Below are 17,123 nucleotides of genomic sequence, written 5' to 3'. Positions count from 1 at the left end.
CTGTCTGCTGCCAGCCTCGTCCACTCCCTTGGAGAGAGGACTTCCCTTTCCGCCCCCAGGGAGGGCTGTCTGTGGGCACACTCCCTCACCAACACAGGAAACCAGTTTCCCCAGACACAGCCAGCGATTCACACTTGCTGCCTGGCAGTGCTGAGTGGCAGTGGCTTTCATTTGGCTACTGCTCTCCCCCCCAGTGTTTCGTTCCTTCTGAGCCTCTTGTTCCTCTTTGCAAACTTATGGCTCTACCCCAAGTGCAGCATTGTGGCCATTAGGGCAGGGAGGCTGCAGAGAGCATCCCAATGCACTAGGTTGCTGGGCCCAGCGGCTCCACAACTTCCACACGCATCCTGGCCATCCAATTATCATTGAGCAGTGGACCCCGCCCTGACACTTCTTTGCCAACTCCCATCCAGAACGCACCTTGCCAGAGGGTCTGTGGTGCCAGAAGGTGGTCATCCTGTATGAGGAAGCTGGGCTTTCACTTCCTTCTCAGAAAGGCAAGACCTGGCAAGGCAGCCCACTCTTAGTCCCCACAACTTCCCTTCAAGGTGACGTCAGTCAGGGCGCTGAGCTCCTGATACATTCAGAGTTCCTCCCCAGCACCACATGGGAACAAAGGCCCAGGAATCTCCAGTTTTTAAATAATTAATCAGAGCAAATGCCTCTCCCAGCTCCATATGCCAATGAATGTACGCTCTATGCCTTATTCCAAGTCATGGGTAAACATTTTGACTGGGATAGGACATAAGACAGAGCCCTGTGGAACTCCCCTAGAGACCTTTTTCCAGTGTTAATTGGTATATCAGAGAGTTTAATTACAGGCATTCTATCAGGAGCTAATCTACAGGCCAGAGTTCTCTAGCTTGCAAGAAGCCCTTTCTTCACATACCCTATTACTTATCGAAATATTTTAATATCAATAGGCTGGACCAATGATGTCAAATATGTAACACATGGCCAACATTGTGAATGCACCACAGTCCCCTTTTTCCCGAGCCTGGACACAGCCTCAAATTCTCTGCAGCCTTGCACACAGGCAGCCGCTTGGGGTTGACACAACATGAGACTTGCCTGCTGTGTCAGAGCTGGAAGCTCAGGGATAGTGAAATCTTTAAGTGCAGCTGAAAATATCTGCAGCCTATTTCTAAACCAGCGGTGCTCTTCTGCATCTCTCTGAACTGAGATCTCATTTACGTGTCAGTCACTGTGGAGGTCGGATTGGTGTAAGCTCTTTCACTAATGCTCTTGTTTATTCTTGGCCCTTCTGAGTTGACCTTTTCCTCCTACAACAGTCTTCTCTTCTCAGAATCTGGGAAAGGTGCTAGAACAGAAAATGGCCCCTTTTTGAGGCCTGTTTCCAGCTTTCTAAATAATAACACTAGTTTTTTCTATAGCACTTACTTTTTTTTAAAAAAAATTGAGATATAATTGACATATATATATACATTATACATTAATTTCAGGTGTACAACAAAATGATTTGATATTTGTATATATGTCTCATTAACTATGTATGCATCACCATACATAGTTAAAAGTTTTCATCACAAGAAAAATAAACTTTATAAGATTTACTCTTAGCAACTCTCAAATATACAATACAGTATTATTAACTCTAGTCACCATCCTGCACACTACATACCCATGACTTACTTTATAGCTGGAAGTTTGTACTTTTTAACCGTCTTCACCCATTTTACCCACCCGTATACATTTTACACCCCTCCACACCCAAATCTGCTCTATGAGCCTTTTTTTATTAAGACTCCGCATATAAGTGAGATCATACGTTGTCTTTCTCTGTCTGACTTACCTCACTTAGCATAATGCCCTCAAGGTCCATCCATGGTGTCACAAATGGCAAGATTTCTCTTTTTACTGATTAATGATATTCCTCTGTGTGTGTACCACATCTTCTTTATCCGTTCATCCATTGGTGGACACTTAGGTTGCTTCCATATCTTAGCTTTTGTAAGTAATGCTGCAGTGAACATGGGGGTGTGTCTTTTCAAGTCAGTGTTTTTGTTTTCTTTGGATAAATACCTAAGAGTGGAATTGCTGGATTGTATAGTAGTAAGACTTTTAATTTTTTGAGTAGCCTTAAAAAATTCTCACCAACAGTGCACAAGGGTTCCCTTTTTCCACATCCTTGCCAACACTTGTTATTTCCTGTCTTTTTTTTTTTTTTTAATTTTATTTATTTATTTATTTATTTTTGGCTGTGTTGGGTCTTCGTTTCTGTGCAACGGCTTTCTCCAGCTGTGGCGAGCGGGGGCCACTCTTCATCGCGGTGTGCGGGCCTCTCACTGCCTCGGCCTCTCCCGTTGCGGAGCACAGGCTCCAGACGTGCAGGCTCAGTAGTTGTGGCTCACAGGCTTAGTTGCTCCGCGGCATATGGGATCTTCCCAGACCAGGGCTCGAACCCGTGTCCCCTGCATTGGCAGGCAGATTCTTAACCACTGCGCCACCAGGGAAGCCCTCCTGTCTTTTTGATAATAGCCATTCTAACAGATGTGAGGTCATACCTCAGTGTGGTTTTGATTTTAATTTCCCTGATGATGAGTGATGTTGAGTACCTTTTCATGTACCTATTGGCCATCTGTATGTCTTCTTTGGAAAATTGTCTATTCAGATGTTCTGCCCATTTTTTAAATTTTTAAAATTTATTTATTTTTGGCTGTGTTGGGTCTTCATTGCTGCGCACGGGCTTTCTCTAGCTGTGGCGAGCGGGCTTCTCATTGCAGTAGTTTTTCTTGTTGTGGAGCACAGGCTCTAGGGTGTGCGGGCTTCAGTAGTTGTGGCACACGGGCTCAGTAGTTGTGGCTCGCGGGCTCTAGAGCGCAGGCTCTGTAGTTGTGGCGCATGGGCTTAGCTGCTCCGTGGCATGTGGGATCTTCCTGGACCAGGGCTCGAACCCGTGTCCCCTGCACTGGCAGGCAGATTCTTAACCACTGTGCTGCCAGGGAAGCCCCTTCTGCCCATTTTTAAATTGGATTTCTTTTTGCTATTGAGTTGTTGTATGAGATTTTTATATGTTTTGGATATTAACCCCTTATCAGATATATGATTTGCAAATATTTATTTCCCCATCAATAGGCTGCCTTTTCATTTTGTTGATTTCCTTTGCTGTGCAGAAGATTTTTAGTTTGATGTAGTCTCACTTGTTTATTTTTGCTTTTGTTGCCTTTGCCTTTGGTGTGAAATCCAAAAAATCATTGCCAAGACTGATGTCAAGGAGCTTACTGCCTATGTTTTCTTCTAATTTTATGGTTTCAGATCTTATGTTTAAATCTTTGATTCATTTTGAGTTAGTTTTTCTGTATGGTGTAAGATAGTGGTCCAGTTTTCCCAGCACCATTTATCGAAGAGACTGTTCTTTCTCCATTGTATATTCTTGGCTCCTTTGTTGTAAATTAATTGACCATACATGCATGGGATTATTTCTGGGCTCTCTATTCTGTTCCACTGATCAATGTGTCTGTTTCTATGCCAATACAATACTATTTCGATTAATGTAGCTTTATAATATAATTTGAAATCAGGGCGTGTGATATCTCCAGCTTTGTTCTTCTTTCTCAAGATTGCTTTGGCTCTTCAGCATCTTTTATAGTTTTAAACAAATTTTATAATTGTTTGTTCTATTTCTGTGAAAAATGCCATTGGAATTCTGATAGGGGTTGCACTGACTCTGTAGCTTGGGTAGTATGAACATTGTAGCAGTATTCTCCCAGTTCATGAACACGAAATATCTTTCCATTTATTTGTGTCTTCTTCAGTTTCTTTCATCAGTGTCTTACAGTTTTCAGTGTACAGGTCTTTTACCTCCATGGTTAAATTTCTTCCAAGGTATTTTATTCTTTTTGATGCAGTTGTAAATCGGATTGTTTTCTTAATTTCCTTTTCTGATAGTTTGTTATTAGTGTATAGAAATGCAACAGATTTTTGTATATTGATTTTGATACTGCAACTTTACTGACTTTATTCGTGCTAACAGTTTTTTGTTTAGGGTTTTTTCTATATATAATATCATGTCATGTGCAAACAGAGACAGCTTTATGTCTTCCTCTCCGATTTGGATGCCTTTTGTTTCCTCTTCTTGCTTAACTGCTCTGGCCAGGACTTCCAATACTATGTTGAATAAAAGTGGTGAGTGGGCTTCCTTGTCTTGTTTCTGACCTTAGAGGAAAAGCTTTCAATTTTTCACCACTGAGTATGATGTTAGCTGTGGACTTGTCATATCTGACCTTTATTATGTTGAGATATGTTCCCTCTTTACCCACTTTGTTGAGAGTTTTTATCATAAATGGATGATGAGTTTTGTCAAGTGCTTTTTCTGTGTCTATTGAGATGATCATATGATTTTTTTAAAAAAATTTTATTTATTTATTTATTTATGGCTGTGTTGGGTCTTCGTTTCTGTGTGAGGGCTTTCTCTAGTTGCGGCAAGTGGGGGCCACTCTTCATCGCGGTGCACGGGCCTCTCACTGTTGCGGCCTCTCTTGTTGCGGAGCACAGGCTCCAGACGCGCAGGCTCAGCAATTGTGGCTCACGGGCCTAGTCGCTCCGTGGCATGTGGGATCTTCCCAGACCAGGGCTCGAACCCGTGTCCCCTGCATCGGCAGGCAGATTCTCAACCATTGTGCCACCAGGGAAGCCCGATCCTATGATTTTTATCCTTCCTTTTGTTAATATGGTGTATCACATTGATTTGCAGATGTTGAACTGTCCTTGCATCTCTGGACTAAAATCCCATTTGATCATGATGTATGATCATTTTAATGTATTGTTGAATTTGGTTTGCTAATATTTTGTTGAGGGTTTTTGCATCTACGTTCATCAGGGATGTTGGTCTGTAATTTTCTTTTCTTGTGGTGTCCTTGTCTGATTTTGGTATCAGGGTAATGCTGGCCTCATAAAATAAGTTTGGAAGTGTTCCTTCCTCTTATTTTTTGGAAGAATTTGAGAAGGATTGGTTTCAGTTCTTTAAATGTATGCAGAATTCACCAGTGAAGCCATCCTGGTCCTTGACTTGACTTTTGTTTGTTGGGAGATTTTTGATTACTGATTCAATCTACTTAGAAAATCCGAAAAGACTGATTACTACTATTTCTTCCTGATTCAGTCCTGGTGGATTGTATGCTTCTAGGAATTTATTAATTTCTTCTAGGTTGTCCAATGTTTTGGTATATAATTATTCATAGTACCCTCTTACAGTCTCTTGTATTTCTGGGGTATCAGTTGTAACATCTCCACTTACATTTCTGATTAAAAAAAATTTTTTTTTAAACATCTTTATTGGAGTATAATTGCTTTACAATGTTGTGTTAGTTTCTGCTGTATAACAAAGTGAATCAGCTATACGTACACATATATCCCCATATCCCCTCCCTCTTGCATCTCCCTCCCACCCCCCCATCCCACCCCTCTAGGTGGTCACAAAGCACTGAGCTGATCTTCCCATGTGATGCAGCTGCTTCCCACCAGCTGTCTATTTTACATTCTTTTTTTTCTTGGCAAGTCTAGCTAAAGGTTTGTTAGTTTTCTTTATCTTTTCAAAGAACCAGCTATTAGTTTCATTGATTTTTTTTTCTTTTATCAGTCTGCATTTCATTTAATTTCCACTCTGATCTTTATGATTTCCTTCCTTCTACTAACTCTGGGTTTCATTTGTTCTGTTTTTTGAGGTATAAAGTTAGGTTGTTTGAGATTTTTCTTGTTTCCTGAGGTAGCCATTTATTGCTGTGAGCTTTCCTCTTAGAACTGGCTTTGCTACACCCCATACATCTTGATATGTTGCATTTCCATTTTCATTTGTCTAAAGGTATTTTTGATTTTTCTGTTGATTTCTTCTTTGACATATTGTTCAGTAGCACATTGTTTAATCTCCACATATTTTGACTTTTCCAGTTTTCTCCTTGTAATTGATTTCTAGTTTTATACCATTGTGGTTGGGAAAAATGCTTGATATGATTTCAGTCTTCTTAAATTTATTAAGACTTGTTTTGTGGCCTATAAAATATGACCTATCCTGGAGAATGTTCCATGTGTGCTTGAGAAGAATGCATACTCTTTTCCTTTTGGATGGAATGTGCTCCATGTATCTGTTAAACCCATCTGATCTAATGTGTCATTTAAGGCCCCTATTTCTTATTGGTTTTCTCTCTGGATGATCTATCCATTGATGAAAGTGGAGTATTAAAGTCCCCTACTGTTATTGTATTGCTGTCTATTTCTCTTTTTAGGTCTGTTATATTTTCTTTATATATTTAGGTGCTCCTATGTTGGGTGCATAAATATTTAAAAGTTATATCCTCTTGTTGGATTGACCCCTTTATCATTATGTAATGCCCTTGTCTCTTATTACAGTCTTAATTTTAAGTCTATTTACTGCTGATATAAAGAGAGCCTGTATAACCCCAGCTTTCTTTTGGTTTCTATTTGCATGGAATATGTTTCCATCCCTTCATTTTCAGTCTGTGTATGTCCTTACATCTGAAATGAGTCTCCTGTAGGCAGCATAATGGTCTTTTTAAAAAAAAATTTATCCATTCAGCCACTCTATCTTTTGACTGGAGAACTTAGTCCAATTACATTTAAAGTTATTATTGATAGATATGTACTTATTGCCATTTTATTAATTACTTTGTGGCTCTTTGGTAGTTCTTTGTTCCTTTCTTCTCTTGCTCTCCTCCTTTGTGATTTGATGATTTTCTGTAGTGGAATGCTTAGATTGCTTTCTCTTTACTCTTTTGTGTATCTGCTAATAGGTTTTTAATTTGTGGTTACCATGAGGATTACATACCAACTTAAAATAGACAGTTATAAATACCTGTTGGTAACAACTTAAGTTTGAATGCATTCTAAGGCTCTACTTTTTTTACTCTCCCCCTCCTGCCATTTTATGGTTTTGATGTCACAAATTATATCTTTTTATCTTGCATATCCCTTAACAAATTATTGTAGTTATAGTTATTTCTTTTTACTACTTTTGTCTTTTAATCTCGTACTAGTTTTGTAAGTGATTAATCTACCCTTACAATATTATTCTGAATTTTACTATATATTTACCTTTACCAGTGAGATTTATATTTTCATATGTTTTCCTGTTACTAATTAGTACTCTTTCATTTCAGCTTAAACAAGTTCCTTTTACATTTCTTGTAAGGCTCGTCTAGTGGTGATGAATTCCTTCAGCTTTTGCTTGTCTGGAAAATTCTCTCCCCTTCAATTCTGAATGACAACTTTGTCAGGTAGTCTTGGTTGCAAGTTTTTTTCGTTTGGTACTTTCACTATATTATACAACTCCCTTCTAGGCTGCAAAGTTTCTGCTGAAAAATCTAATCTGCTGATAGCCATGTGGGGGGTGGGGGGCGTTCCCCTGTGTGTAACAAGTTGTTTTTCTCTTGCTGCTTTTAAGATTCTCTTCCTGTCTTTAACTTTTGACATTTTAATGTGTTGTGGTGTGGGTCTCTTTGGGTTCCTCTTATTTGGAACTCCAGTCTGGGTTTCCTGGGTCTGAGTGTCTGTTTCCTTCCCCAGGTTAGGGAAGTTTTCAGCCCCTTTCTCTCTTCTTCTTCTGGGATCCCTATAGTGCAAACGTTGGTCTGCTTGATGTTGTAGCATAGTTTCTTAAGCTGTGTTCACTTTTTTTCCACCTTTTTTTTCCTTTTTGCTGCTCTGATTGGGTGAGTTCCATTGCCTTGTCTTTGAGTTCAATGGTCGTTTCTTCTGCTTCATCTAGTCTGTGGTTGAACCCCTCTAGTGTCTGTTTTGGTTCATTTGTTGTATTCTTCATCTCTTTGACTTCTATTTGGTACTTTCCTGTATTTTCTCTTTCTTTGTTGAAGTTCTCACTGTGTTCATCCATTCTTCTACCAAGCTTATTAAGCATTTTTATGATCATATTTTGAACTCTTTAGCAGGCACATAAATCACTTATATGCTTTTCATTCAGGAAATTTTCTGAGCTTTTATCTTGTTCCTCTATTTGGAACACATTTCTCTGTTTCTTCATTTTCCTTGACACTGTGTGTTTGTTTCCATGCAGAAGGTAAAATAGTCTCCTCTCACGTGAGGGAGTGGTCTCATGTAAGAGAGGACCTTATTCAACCTCACCCTAGCTCTTTGTTGTCTCTCAAACCTTTGTGATTGTCCAAGCAGCCTATTTTTAGTGGCTCCCAATAGTTGAGGGTTTGTCGACACCTGTCAGTGCCCCAAAGAGGATCTCAGTCAGCATCTAGATTTAGGCTGATTAGGAGCCAGACCTTCAGGCAGCAGCTTTTAAAGTATACAAGTATATACAGACCACAAGTGTAAATCCTGCTAGCCAGTAGAGCCAGGTGACCTAGAAGTGTCACCTGGGTGGCAGTCACAGAAATCACAAGCCAGACGATTGTATAAGCTCCTTTCCAGGAGATAGCAGCAACCTGGAATGAGGCAGATGGAGAGCACAAAGGTAGCATCCATTGGCCTCTGTTCTGAGAGCAGACCCCTAGATGTATGGCAAACCAGAAACTTGCCCCTCAGGCCAAGCAAGTGGGCCTCTTTCACAGAAGGACTAGGGGTGTGTTTCAGTTTGCTGTCTGACAGTGCCCTGGGGGTGGTAGCTGGCCAAGAACTGTGTCATTGTTACAGTCCCGAGGGACCCAGGAATGCAAGCCCTGCTGGCCACGAGAGCCAGACGATCAAGGGGTGTTTCCTGGGTGGCAGCCACAAAAACAAGGGCACCAGAGGTGTGTCATAGCTCTCCTCTGGGAAATACTGGTGCTTTGAAGTGTGGCAGAGGGAGGGTGCAAAGATGGTGTCTGATGGCCTCGGTCCCCAGAGTACACCAGCAGGTCCCTAGGTGTGTGTTAAATTAGATGCCTACCCCCAGGCCGATGCTTTATGATAACAAATAAGCCTCTTTCATAGACAGTATGGGGGCTTTTCAAACAGCTGCTTCTGTGCTGGGTCCTGGGGGTGGGTAAGTCCACGTACAAGCCCTTTAAGAATGATTTCTCAGTTCACTATAGGCTCGTGGGTCTTGTGGATGTGAGCCCCACTGGTTTTCAAAGCCAGATTTTGGGGGGCTCGTCTGTCTGGGTGGTCTTAGAAGTCAGGGTAGGGTTCAAATCCTTCACCACAGGGAGAAGCTTGGGTTTTGAGTTCCCTCCTGATTGTGGGTCACTGCACCAGGGGTGTGGGGTTTACAGGGAGACTGTGGCTCAGCCTCTCCTACCTGCTGCCATGGGGTTTTTTTTCCTTGTTCACCTGATGTATGGGAGTCGCTCAGGTAGTTTGGGGTTTCTTCAGAGGAAACTGTTCCATATGTTGCTGTAGATTCAGTTTGTCCATGGAAGGAGGTGAGTTCCGGATCTTCCTACGGTGCCATCTTGAACCTCCCTCCTCCTGTTTGTTTAAAGCACTTCAGTCTCAGCATCTAGCCTATCTCCTGGAACACTTCCCCTACCATTTTGTGACCTTAAGCATGAACTTCCCAGGTTTCATTTGTAAAATAGTTAGAATATGAAAGATCAAAAGAAATCATTTCAATTCCAGAAACGCTGAAGAAGCCTCTACTGTGTTTTAGGCACTGCTAGATGCTGAGGTAGGAGAAAATCATCATCCCCACCCTCAAGGGAACTAGAGTCAAGCAGTGAAATTAGGTGGTAAGTGCTGTAAAGTAGAGCTGTGTCCCTAGCACCATGCTCAAGGTAGTGAATGACCATTGAGTAACATGGAAGTAAAGTATTTCCAAGAATAAGGGATGATGATGATGATTACGTGGGACTCGGGAGTCCCCTTAGAAGTGAGGAATGGAAACATGAACAGGTGAGATGACTTGTGACGGTAGCTCAGCCAGGACATCATGTCCCAGGGGACTTTGTCCCTGCCCTTCACAGCCCTGTGGATCTTTCCACAAGGCCCCATATATTTACCATCTTCATCTTCCTGATTTGGGAGCAGGGCCTCCTTGAGGATCTGTTGAAAACTGTGGGGACTCTCTGGAGACAAAAGCACATTTAAATGCAATTTAGCGGGTTCTCTGGCAGGCTCAGGCCTCGGGGCTGCCCCATCCCCCTAGCGGCCTTGTGCTCTTGGGAGAAGGCCGTGTTTCATTGTGCTCTGTTGGGCCACAGCCTCAGCAACACACTGCCATTTATAAATAAGGCTGCTAATTAATGCAGGAGATGGAGGGGTTCATGAGTGTTCCCTGTGCCAGATGATGGAGCAGACGATTCTTTTCTCTTTTGCCTTTTCAGTGCAAAGGTTGTATCCCAAGGGATTGGGTCCTTCTAACAACTGCATCTGTTCTACCTTGGGAGGTATTTAAAACTGGTTTTGACTAACACTGATCTGGATTTCCTTTTCCTGGGGCTTGGCAGGACCCTTCTGGGACAGCCCCCAGCCTTATACAGCTCTGTGCCAATGCTCTCTGCCACTGGTACCCTTGTGTTGAGCTAGCCGTGGGCCAGGGGGCCCTGCACAGTCCTGGGCTCAGGAGGTCTGCTGTGCCACCCCTTGACTAGACCACATTACATCTTTCTCCCCCAAATGATTAGTGACCTAGGTATAACCCTTTATAGTTTACATAGTTCTCTGACACAGGCAGAAAAAAAGAAAATCTATAGTACCCAAATGAGGAAACGTGCTGTGAGAGGTATACCCAAGGTCGCTCCCAAATATTTAGTGGCGCTCAAACATAGCTCTTCTGTCACCAAACCCCAGGTTCTTTCTGCTTTTCCATGCTGATTCACTTTTCCCTGAGTCTGTACCGTTCTTTCTGATTGGCAAATTGCATGTAAGAAATATCCTCTGGTGAACACAGAGCTGGTTACCTGGTCCCTACATCTATTTTCTAAAAGGCCGTTGCTGCCGGTTTAGCCCCATTCATTCATTTATTCTACAATTACTGAGCTTATCCTCTGCCCGACTGGTAGAGGATATATAAATTAGGTACAGCTCAGGGGCTGGCTCTGTTTCCATGGGTGCTTTTTGACGGTGACTGATTTTTTTTTTTTTTTTTTTCTCCTGCAGAAATGCCAGATAATGCAGCAGTTCTGCTGGGCACTTGTTGTAAGCTCCAGATTATTCCTACACTGTGCCACCTGGTAAGAACCTCCCAGAGAGGACCTGGGGATGGGCAGGAACAGGGAAATGATGAGGAGTTGGACACCTAACAGCTGATAAAACTCGCTAGGCTTTCTCATCCACAACAGCCCTTCAAAATAGGTTAAAACAGGTATTATTAATCTCTCTCTTTTTTACACCCTGCCCCCATCAGACACCCCATAGGAAGACTAAGGCTCAGAGGGAAAGGAGTTATTTGAAGAACTTGCTAGCAGGGCTAGGACTCAAACCTTATATTTATACTCCAAATCTCATGATTTTTGCATTTTTTGGAGAGAATTTTGGCCAAGGCTTGGTGCAGTGTTGCAGGGAAGGGGCCTGACACCACATTATTTGCAATTGCAGTTCTGTGGCTGGACCAGTTTGATTCAGCTCTGCATCAAATTCAACAGGGAGGTATTCAAGAGGACTGCTTTGTCTCAGGAAGACATTTCATTTTCTCCTAGGAATATCATTAGCTTCATGCCCTCAGGAAATGCCATGGCAAGAGCAAGAGTTAGGTAATGGTGAGCTTAGCCCTGAAAGTCAAGGTTAAGCTTTTCCTTTTTAAATTACAAATTGGGTCATCAATAGAAGGAACCATCAATAGGCTGGGGCAGCTCCTCTGTTGTAGCTTCTGCAGGTGTTGCTCAGCCTAGGGCAGACAAGCAGAGGATACCCGGCTATGTTATCTTGAGGCCTGGTTACTAAGGGCTGAGGCCAGCATGCTATGTAGACCCAAAGGACCAAAGCTCAGAGCTCTGCTCCCAGATCTGGGAAGCAGGTATCGGGGTAGACTGCCTAGATAGGACCCTGCAGTTTGTTATGCATCTACTCTGGGAACTTTGAGCACTGTGGTTAGTGCCTTTGGTACTTCTTGGTGTAGCAAAGAAGTTTACATGGGACTCGGGAGTCACCTGAGAAGTGAGGAATGGAAACATGAACGGGTGAGGTGACGGTAGCTCAGCCAGGACATCATGTCCCAGGGGACTTTGTCCCTGCCCTTCACAGCCCTGTGGATCTTTCCACAAGGCCCCATATATTTACCATCTTCATCTTCCTGATTTGGGAGCAGGGCCAGAGACTGCAGAGGGCTTCATTCCAGAGACTGCAGTAAGGCTTCATTCCGAGGGGCAGTTTAGATGTCACTCACAACCGAAAGCAGATTCTACCTGTGCAGAGGAATGCTGTGTTCTTGTACTTTGACCACAAAAACTGAACTACTTGAAAATGAGCCAGCATGCCACGGTGGTGCGGCCAGCTGAGGGTAAAGGCTGATGGCGCAGTTTGGTTATGGAAACAATACGTATCATTATCTAATTGTCTGCAATGACAGTAACTCTGCTTTCTAGCTTAGCTCCCTTTTGCAGCAACTAAGTATTTAGCATTTCCCAAGTCAGCCCTCACCATGTATTTACAAAGTCATCAACTGCATTCAGGAAGTATATAAAAAAAGAAAATACTGCCGAGACTGCATTAGCTAACTAACTCCCTCTCCCAACCAGCTCACACTTAGTTGTCATCTTCCCTGCAGGTCTGCTCTAGGATTTGATCTTTGGGTTGCTTCCAAGTTCTGCTCTGTTGGTGTTCTGGGAGTAGCCATTAGGACGCACTTGGAGTCCCAGCACAGCTGGTATTCTACCTTGGTGCAAAACTACCCACCCATAGCGTCATCTGTTTGCCTTTGTGGGCTGCTCAACATAAAGAAGTAATGTTTCTTTATGTGAAGACACTCAGGAAGGTCTTTAATCTCGCCTAGAGCTCATAACAACGTTTGTTAGGACCGCAAGGCTCCTGCTTCCTGAAGGAATTTGGGTATCTTATGTTTCCTATAGGTATTTATTTAGAGCAGGGTACAAAAATCTCCTTGCATGCCTGTCTTGTCTTGTCTGATGGCCAGAGTAACTTTGAGAGGCTTGCTGAAGGGCTTTTGAAAGAATAGCGTCAGATACACTAACACATTTGCAAACTGGTGAAAGAGCTGGTAAGAAAGTGAGTTAGAATCATCTGGAGGGAATGTTAATTTCACACCCCACCCTCTTTGGGTGACTGTAATCTCTCTTATACCAAGAAGTGCCTCTGGGCCCTTGGGGTTGGCAGATGTTCAGAGAAGGCGGCAGGATGTTGCTGGGTGCTTCTCCACCAGACCCAGGACACAGCCCTCTGTGCTGCACCCAGTGGAGCTCATTCTTAAATCACCGGATGTGGTGCTCATGCTTAAAGAAGCAGGCCAGATCCACTCCCTAAAGCATCATCTACAGTTTACAGTCTAGGCCACGTGGTAACGGGAAACCTGTGGTTACACTGTGTGAGTTGCATTGCGTGAATCTACAAGGTGTAGACGTGTAAGGCTGATTTTGATAACAGACACACAAGTTCCTTTATATGCAAATGAGTGCTGCCCTTCAGCCCCTGGGGCAAGTTGCTTATTACTTTTAGTAAGAAAGATTATCAGTGCTCAGAACATGTTTGGAATTCTTTTGGATTCCCTTCAGATTCAGTTAAAATTCATGCATACCTTATAAGGCTTCATTTTTTACTTTAAATTTTATGCTCTACATTATTAATCTGGTCTGGTTCTGAGTGCCTGTTTAAAATTCAAATCTACTGGCGAATTTGTAATTACTAAAGATTAAAAACAACTGTGTCAGAGGCACTGTTCAAGACCCTAAAAGCAAAGTTTCACATGTTCTGAGCAGTTGCAATTAGAGCAGTGTTTGATGTGACCTCTCTGAAGAACTAACGTTCAACTGAGGGTCAGTGTTCTAGGCAGGGTATAAGGTAAGCATGGCGGACCAGGTCCCTGCTCTCCTGGGCAGCTTAGGTTTTAATAAACAGAGTAAACAGGGAATGTCAGGAAGATAATTTCAGAAACAGCAAGCATATGAAGACAAATAATGTAATAGTGGCTGGGATAAGGGGGTAGCGAGTGGCTCGATGGAGAGAGGATTAGGAAAGGCCCTTCTGATGTGGCATTTCAACCAACAGCTCAGAGATGAGAAGGAAAGTTCTGTGGGGAGCTCTGGAGGAAGGATGTCACAGGTGGAAGGAAGGGCAAAGGTTCTTAAGGCAAGAAGCATCACTAAGTAAACCATGGTACCTACCTTTGAGGAGTTCATGCAAACATGTAAGACATTCTAATAGGTGAATTAAAATAAAAAAAAACCAAACCTTACATACTGTGTGTATAAGAAAGTTATATTCTGACCTTTCTAATCTACTGGAGTTAGTGGATCCAGTAGAAGATAGAGTTCAGAGAGTAGGGATTTGGTCAGAGGACTCCAGGGGAAGTGGAGGTCCTGGCCTGGGCCAAATATATCGTGTTACAGCTTAAGGGTTTTCCCTGCTCTATTTGGGGAATGTAAACAACTTAATTTTCCCCCCATAATTAGCTAGAAGTGCTAACATTATTATCCAATGATGTGGATTTTCCATAACCTTTTTTGGTGGATTTGTTTACATGTGTCATTTCAGCTCCATGCTCTGTCTGATGATGGTGTGTCTGATCTTGAAGACCCAGTCTTGGCTCCACTGAAAGATACAGAAAGGTTTGGGATCGTGCAGCATCTGTTTGCCTCAGCTGACATTAACCTGGAGAGACTGCAACCTTCCGTGAAAGCTGCCACCCGGAAGGACCCTAACGTTTTCCCACTGGTTCTTTATATAAGCCTGAATGGACTCTGTGCTTTGGGCAGAGCACAGTAACAGTGTCCTATGTGGATTACAGGTACACCTTGTTTTATTGCACTTTGTAGATAGATAGTGCACTTTTTTTTTTTTTTTTGGACAAATTGAAGGTCTGTGACAACCCTGAGTCGAGCAAGTCTATCAGTGCCATTTTTCCAACAGCATTTGCTCACTGTGTCTCTGTGTCACATTTTGGTAATTCTCCCAGTATTTCAGACTTTTTCATTATTATTATATTTGTCATGGTGATCTGTGATCTTTGATGATACTACTGCAAAAAGATTACAACTCGGCTCAGATGATGGTTAGCATTTTTTAGCAATAAAGTATTTTTAAATTAAGGTATATACATTGTTTAGACATAATGCTATTGTACACGTAATAGACTATAAGATAGTATAAACATAAGTTTTATATGCACTGGAAAACCAACAAATTTGTGTGACTCGCTTTATTGCAGTGGTCTGCAACCAAGTCCACAGTATCTCTGAGGTCTGCCTGTACGTGTTATCAGCCAAGCCTGGGTATTTTTCAGCATCATTAAGATACTGCCTTTGGGGCTTAGATCACCACGTTAAAGGTTGATCTAGGAGATGAATTTACTGTACAGTTTAATAAGTGGTGACTTTTTGCATATGAATCGCCTCAAATTTAGCCACCAGGTACTCTGTGTACAGTGTTTTTTTCACAGGAGGGCCTCTTGTGCTGGTAACCCGGTGTCCGAGTTAGACCCCAGCACATAAAGAGCTGGAGGAGGGTTGAGAATTGTAAGTCAGAGTACATTCAGACCTTTTCTCTGCAGAAAAATGGGTCCATCTAGTTCCCACTTCCTGTTAAACAAAAATAGATGAGGCTGATGCTTTGATCCAAAAATTTGTGAATGCTGTGGGGAGGAATTTCTCTTCATAGAAGGCTCCATTTTGAATGTGCTGTATGCTATGCATTGATTGATTGAAAAATGAACTGTAAATGCCACTAGAGTACAGAGGTTATTGTTTAGCAGAAGACTCTAACAGCAGGACACTGTTCCTTAGGGTCAAGCTCTATCCATTTTGACTTTGCCGTGCTTTGATGAATGTACTGATCCTATGTCTAGAGCAATGTGTGGATTTCCCATGCATTCTGGCTGTTTAATTTGTAAAATACTACATTTGTATCAAAGGAAACTTTGAATTGTGTATATTTTTCTTCTTCTTCTTTATTCTGCTTTCATATCCTTCTATTAATAGCCAGGACTGTCTCTTGAGTGAGTGCTCCTGATGCCATTGCTAATATCCACTGGGGCTCTGAAGCCACTTCTGCTTTCCCTTAGCAAGAAGTTGCTGAGACCTACTGCTAGAATGTCTTACTTTAGGAGCAGGAGGGCAAGCAGTTGTTAGAGAGAAACATGCTGTGTTACTCAGTACCTGTTTTTTACCTCAGCATCACCTACTTATTCCCTTTCTGCACTTGAGATTTTAATGAATGTTTAATAAGGAAGAAATGAAGAAAAATAACCCTTTCATGACCTCTATTAAAATGAGACAAAATTATGCAAATACTTATGATATATAAGAAAAAAAGGACACAGAGTGGTGGCAACAACGTAGAAAATAAGCACCTTATTCACAAATTGGAAAGGAACATGCAAAAGTCAAGTCAAGATAGTTGTGTTAAGATGGTGGTACTATATACATGCCTCTTGTCTGGTTTTCTGAAGTAAAGTGTAAAGAACATACTACAGACAGAATGTGTGATATGAATCTACTTGTGTGAAAAACAGATACACATGTATCACAATGCATGGGAACCCTCATTTAAGAGTTCACTAGAAACAGGAAAGGATTTAGAGGTTGGGGCAAGAGGCACTGGGGGTAGTGGTTCACCCTTCTATTCCTGTTAGAATTTTGTATGTCTTAAAAATAACAACAACAAAAAACCCAAAACATCGAAAACTAAAGATAGGCTTAAGATAGAAAGAAAAGATGCCATCATCCAAGCAAGTGCTGGAAGTTTGGGTTACATCAAACAGCAACTAAGGCAATCTGTCTGTTTCCACAACTGTCCTAAGACTGGCCAGTTATCCTGCTGGATTGTGTTTTAGACATTAGCTACTGAAAAAGATATAGCCAGAAGCAGCCGCATTGCACAGGGAGATCAGCTCAGTGCCACAGGGAGATCAGCTCAGTGCTTTGTGTCCACCTAGAGAGGTGGGATAGGGAGGGTAGGAGGGAGACGCAAGAGGGAGGGGATACGGGGATATATGTATACGTATAGCTGATTCACTTTGTTATAAAGCAGAAACTAACACAACATTGTAAAGCAATTAATTATACTCCAATAAAGACGTTGAAAAAAAAAAAAAG

General features: G+C 42.1%; 1 protein-coding gene across 7 annotated transcripts in view; it reads left to right on the top strand.

Moving 5' to 3' along the window:
- The window catches only part of GSDME (gasdermin E), a 96,587-nt gene that overhangs the window by 67,591 nt on the left and 11,873 nt on the right, over positions 1-17,123 (top strand). For 6 of the 7 annotated variants that reach the window (XM_082471960.1, XM_082471959.1, XM_082471958.1 and 3 more), the window contains 2 exons: positions 11,020-11,093; positions 14,566-15,944. In XM_082471960.1, coding sequence (XP_082328086.1) covers positions 11,020-11,093; positions 14,566-14,796 — 305 coding nt within the window. In that variant the 3' untranslated portion in view covers positions 14,797-15,944. Of the gene's footprint in view, positions 1-11,019; positions 11,094-14,565; positions 15,945-17,123 lie in introns of those variants that run through there. The other variant, XM_082471961.1, reaches the window with a different exon arrangement.

The sequence above is a fragment of the Balaenoptera physalus genome (assembly GCF_965194825.1).
Source record: "Balaenoptera physalus genome assembly, chromosome: 8".
Classification (NCBI taxonomy): Eukaryota; Metazoa; Chordata; class Mammalia; order Artiodactyla; family Balaenopteridae; genus Balaenoptera; species Balaenoptera physalus.
This window is presented reverse-complemented; position numbering and strand designations above follow the sequence as displayed.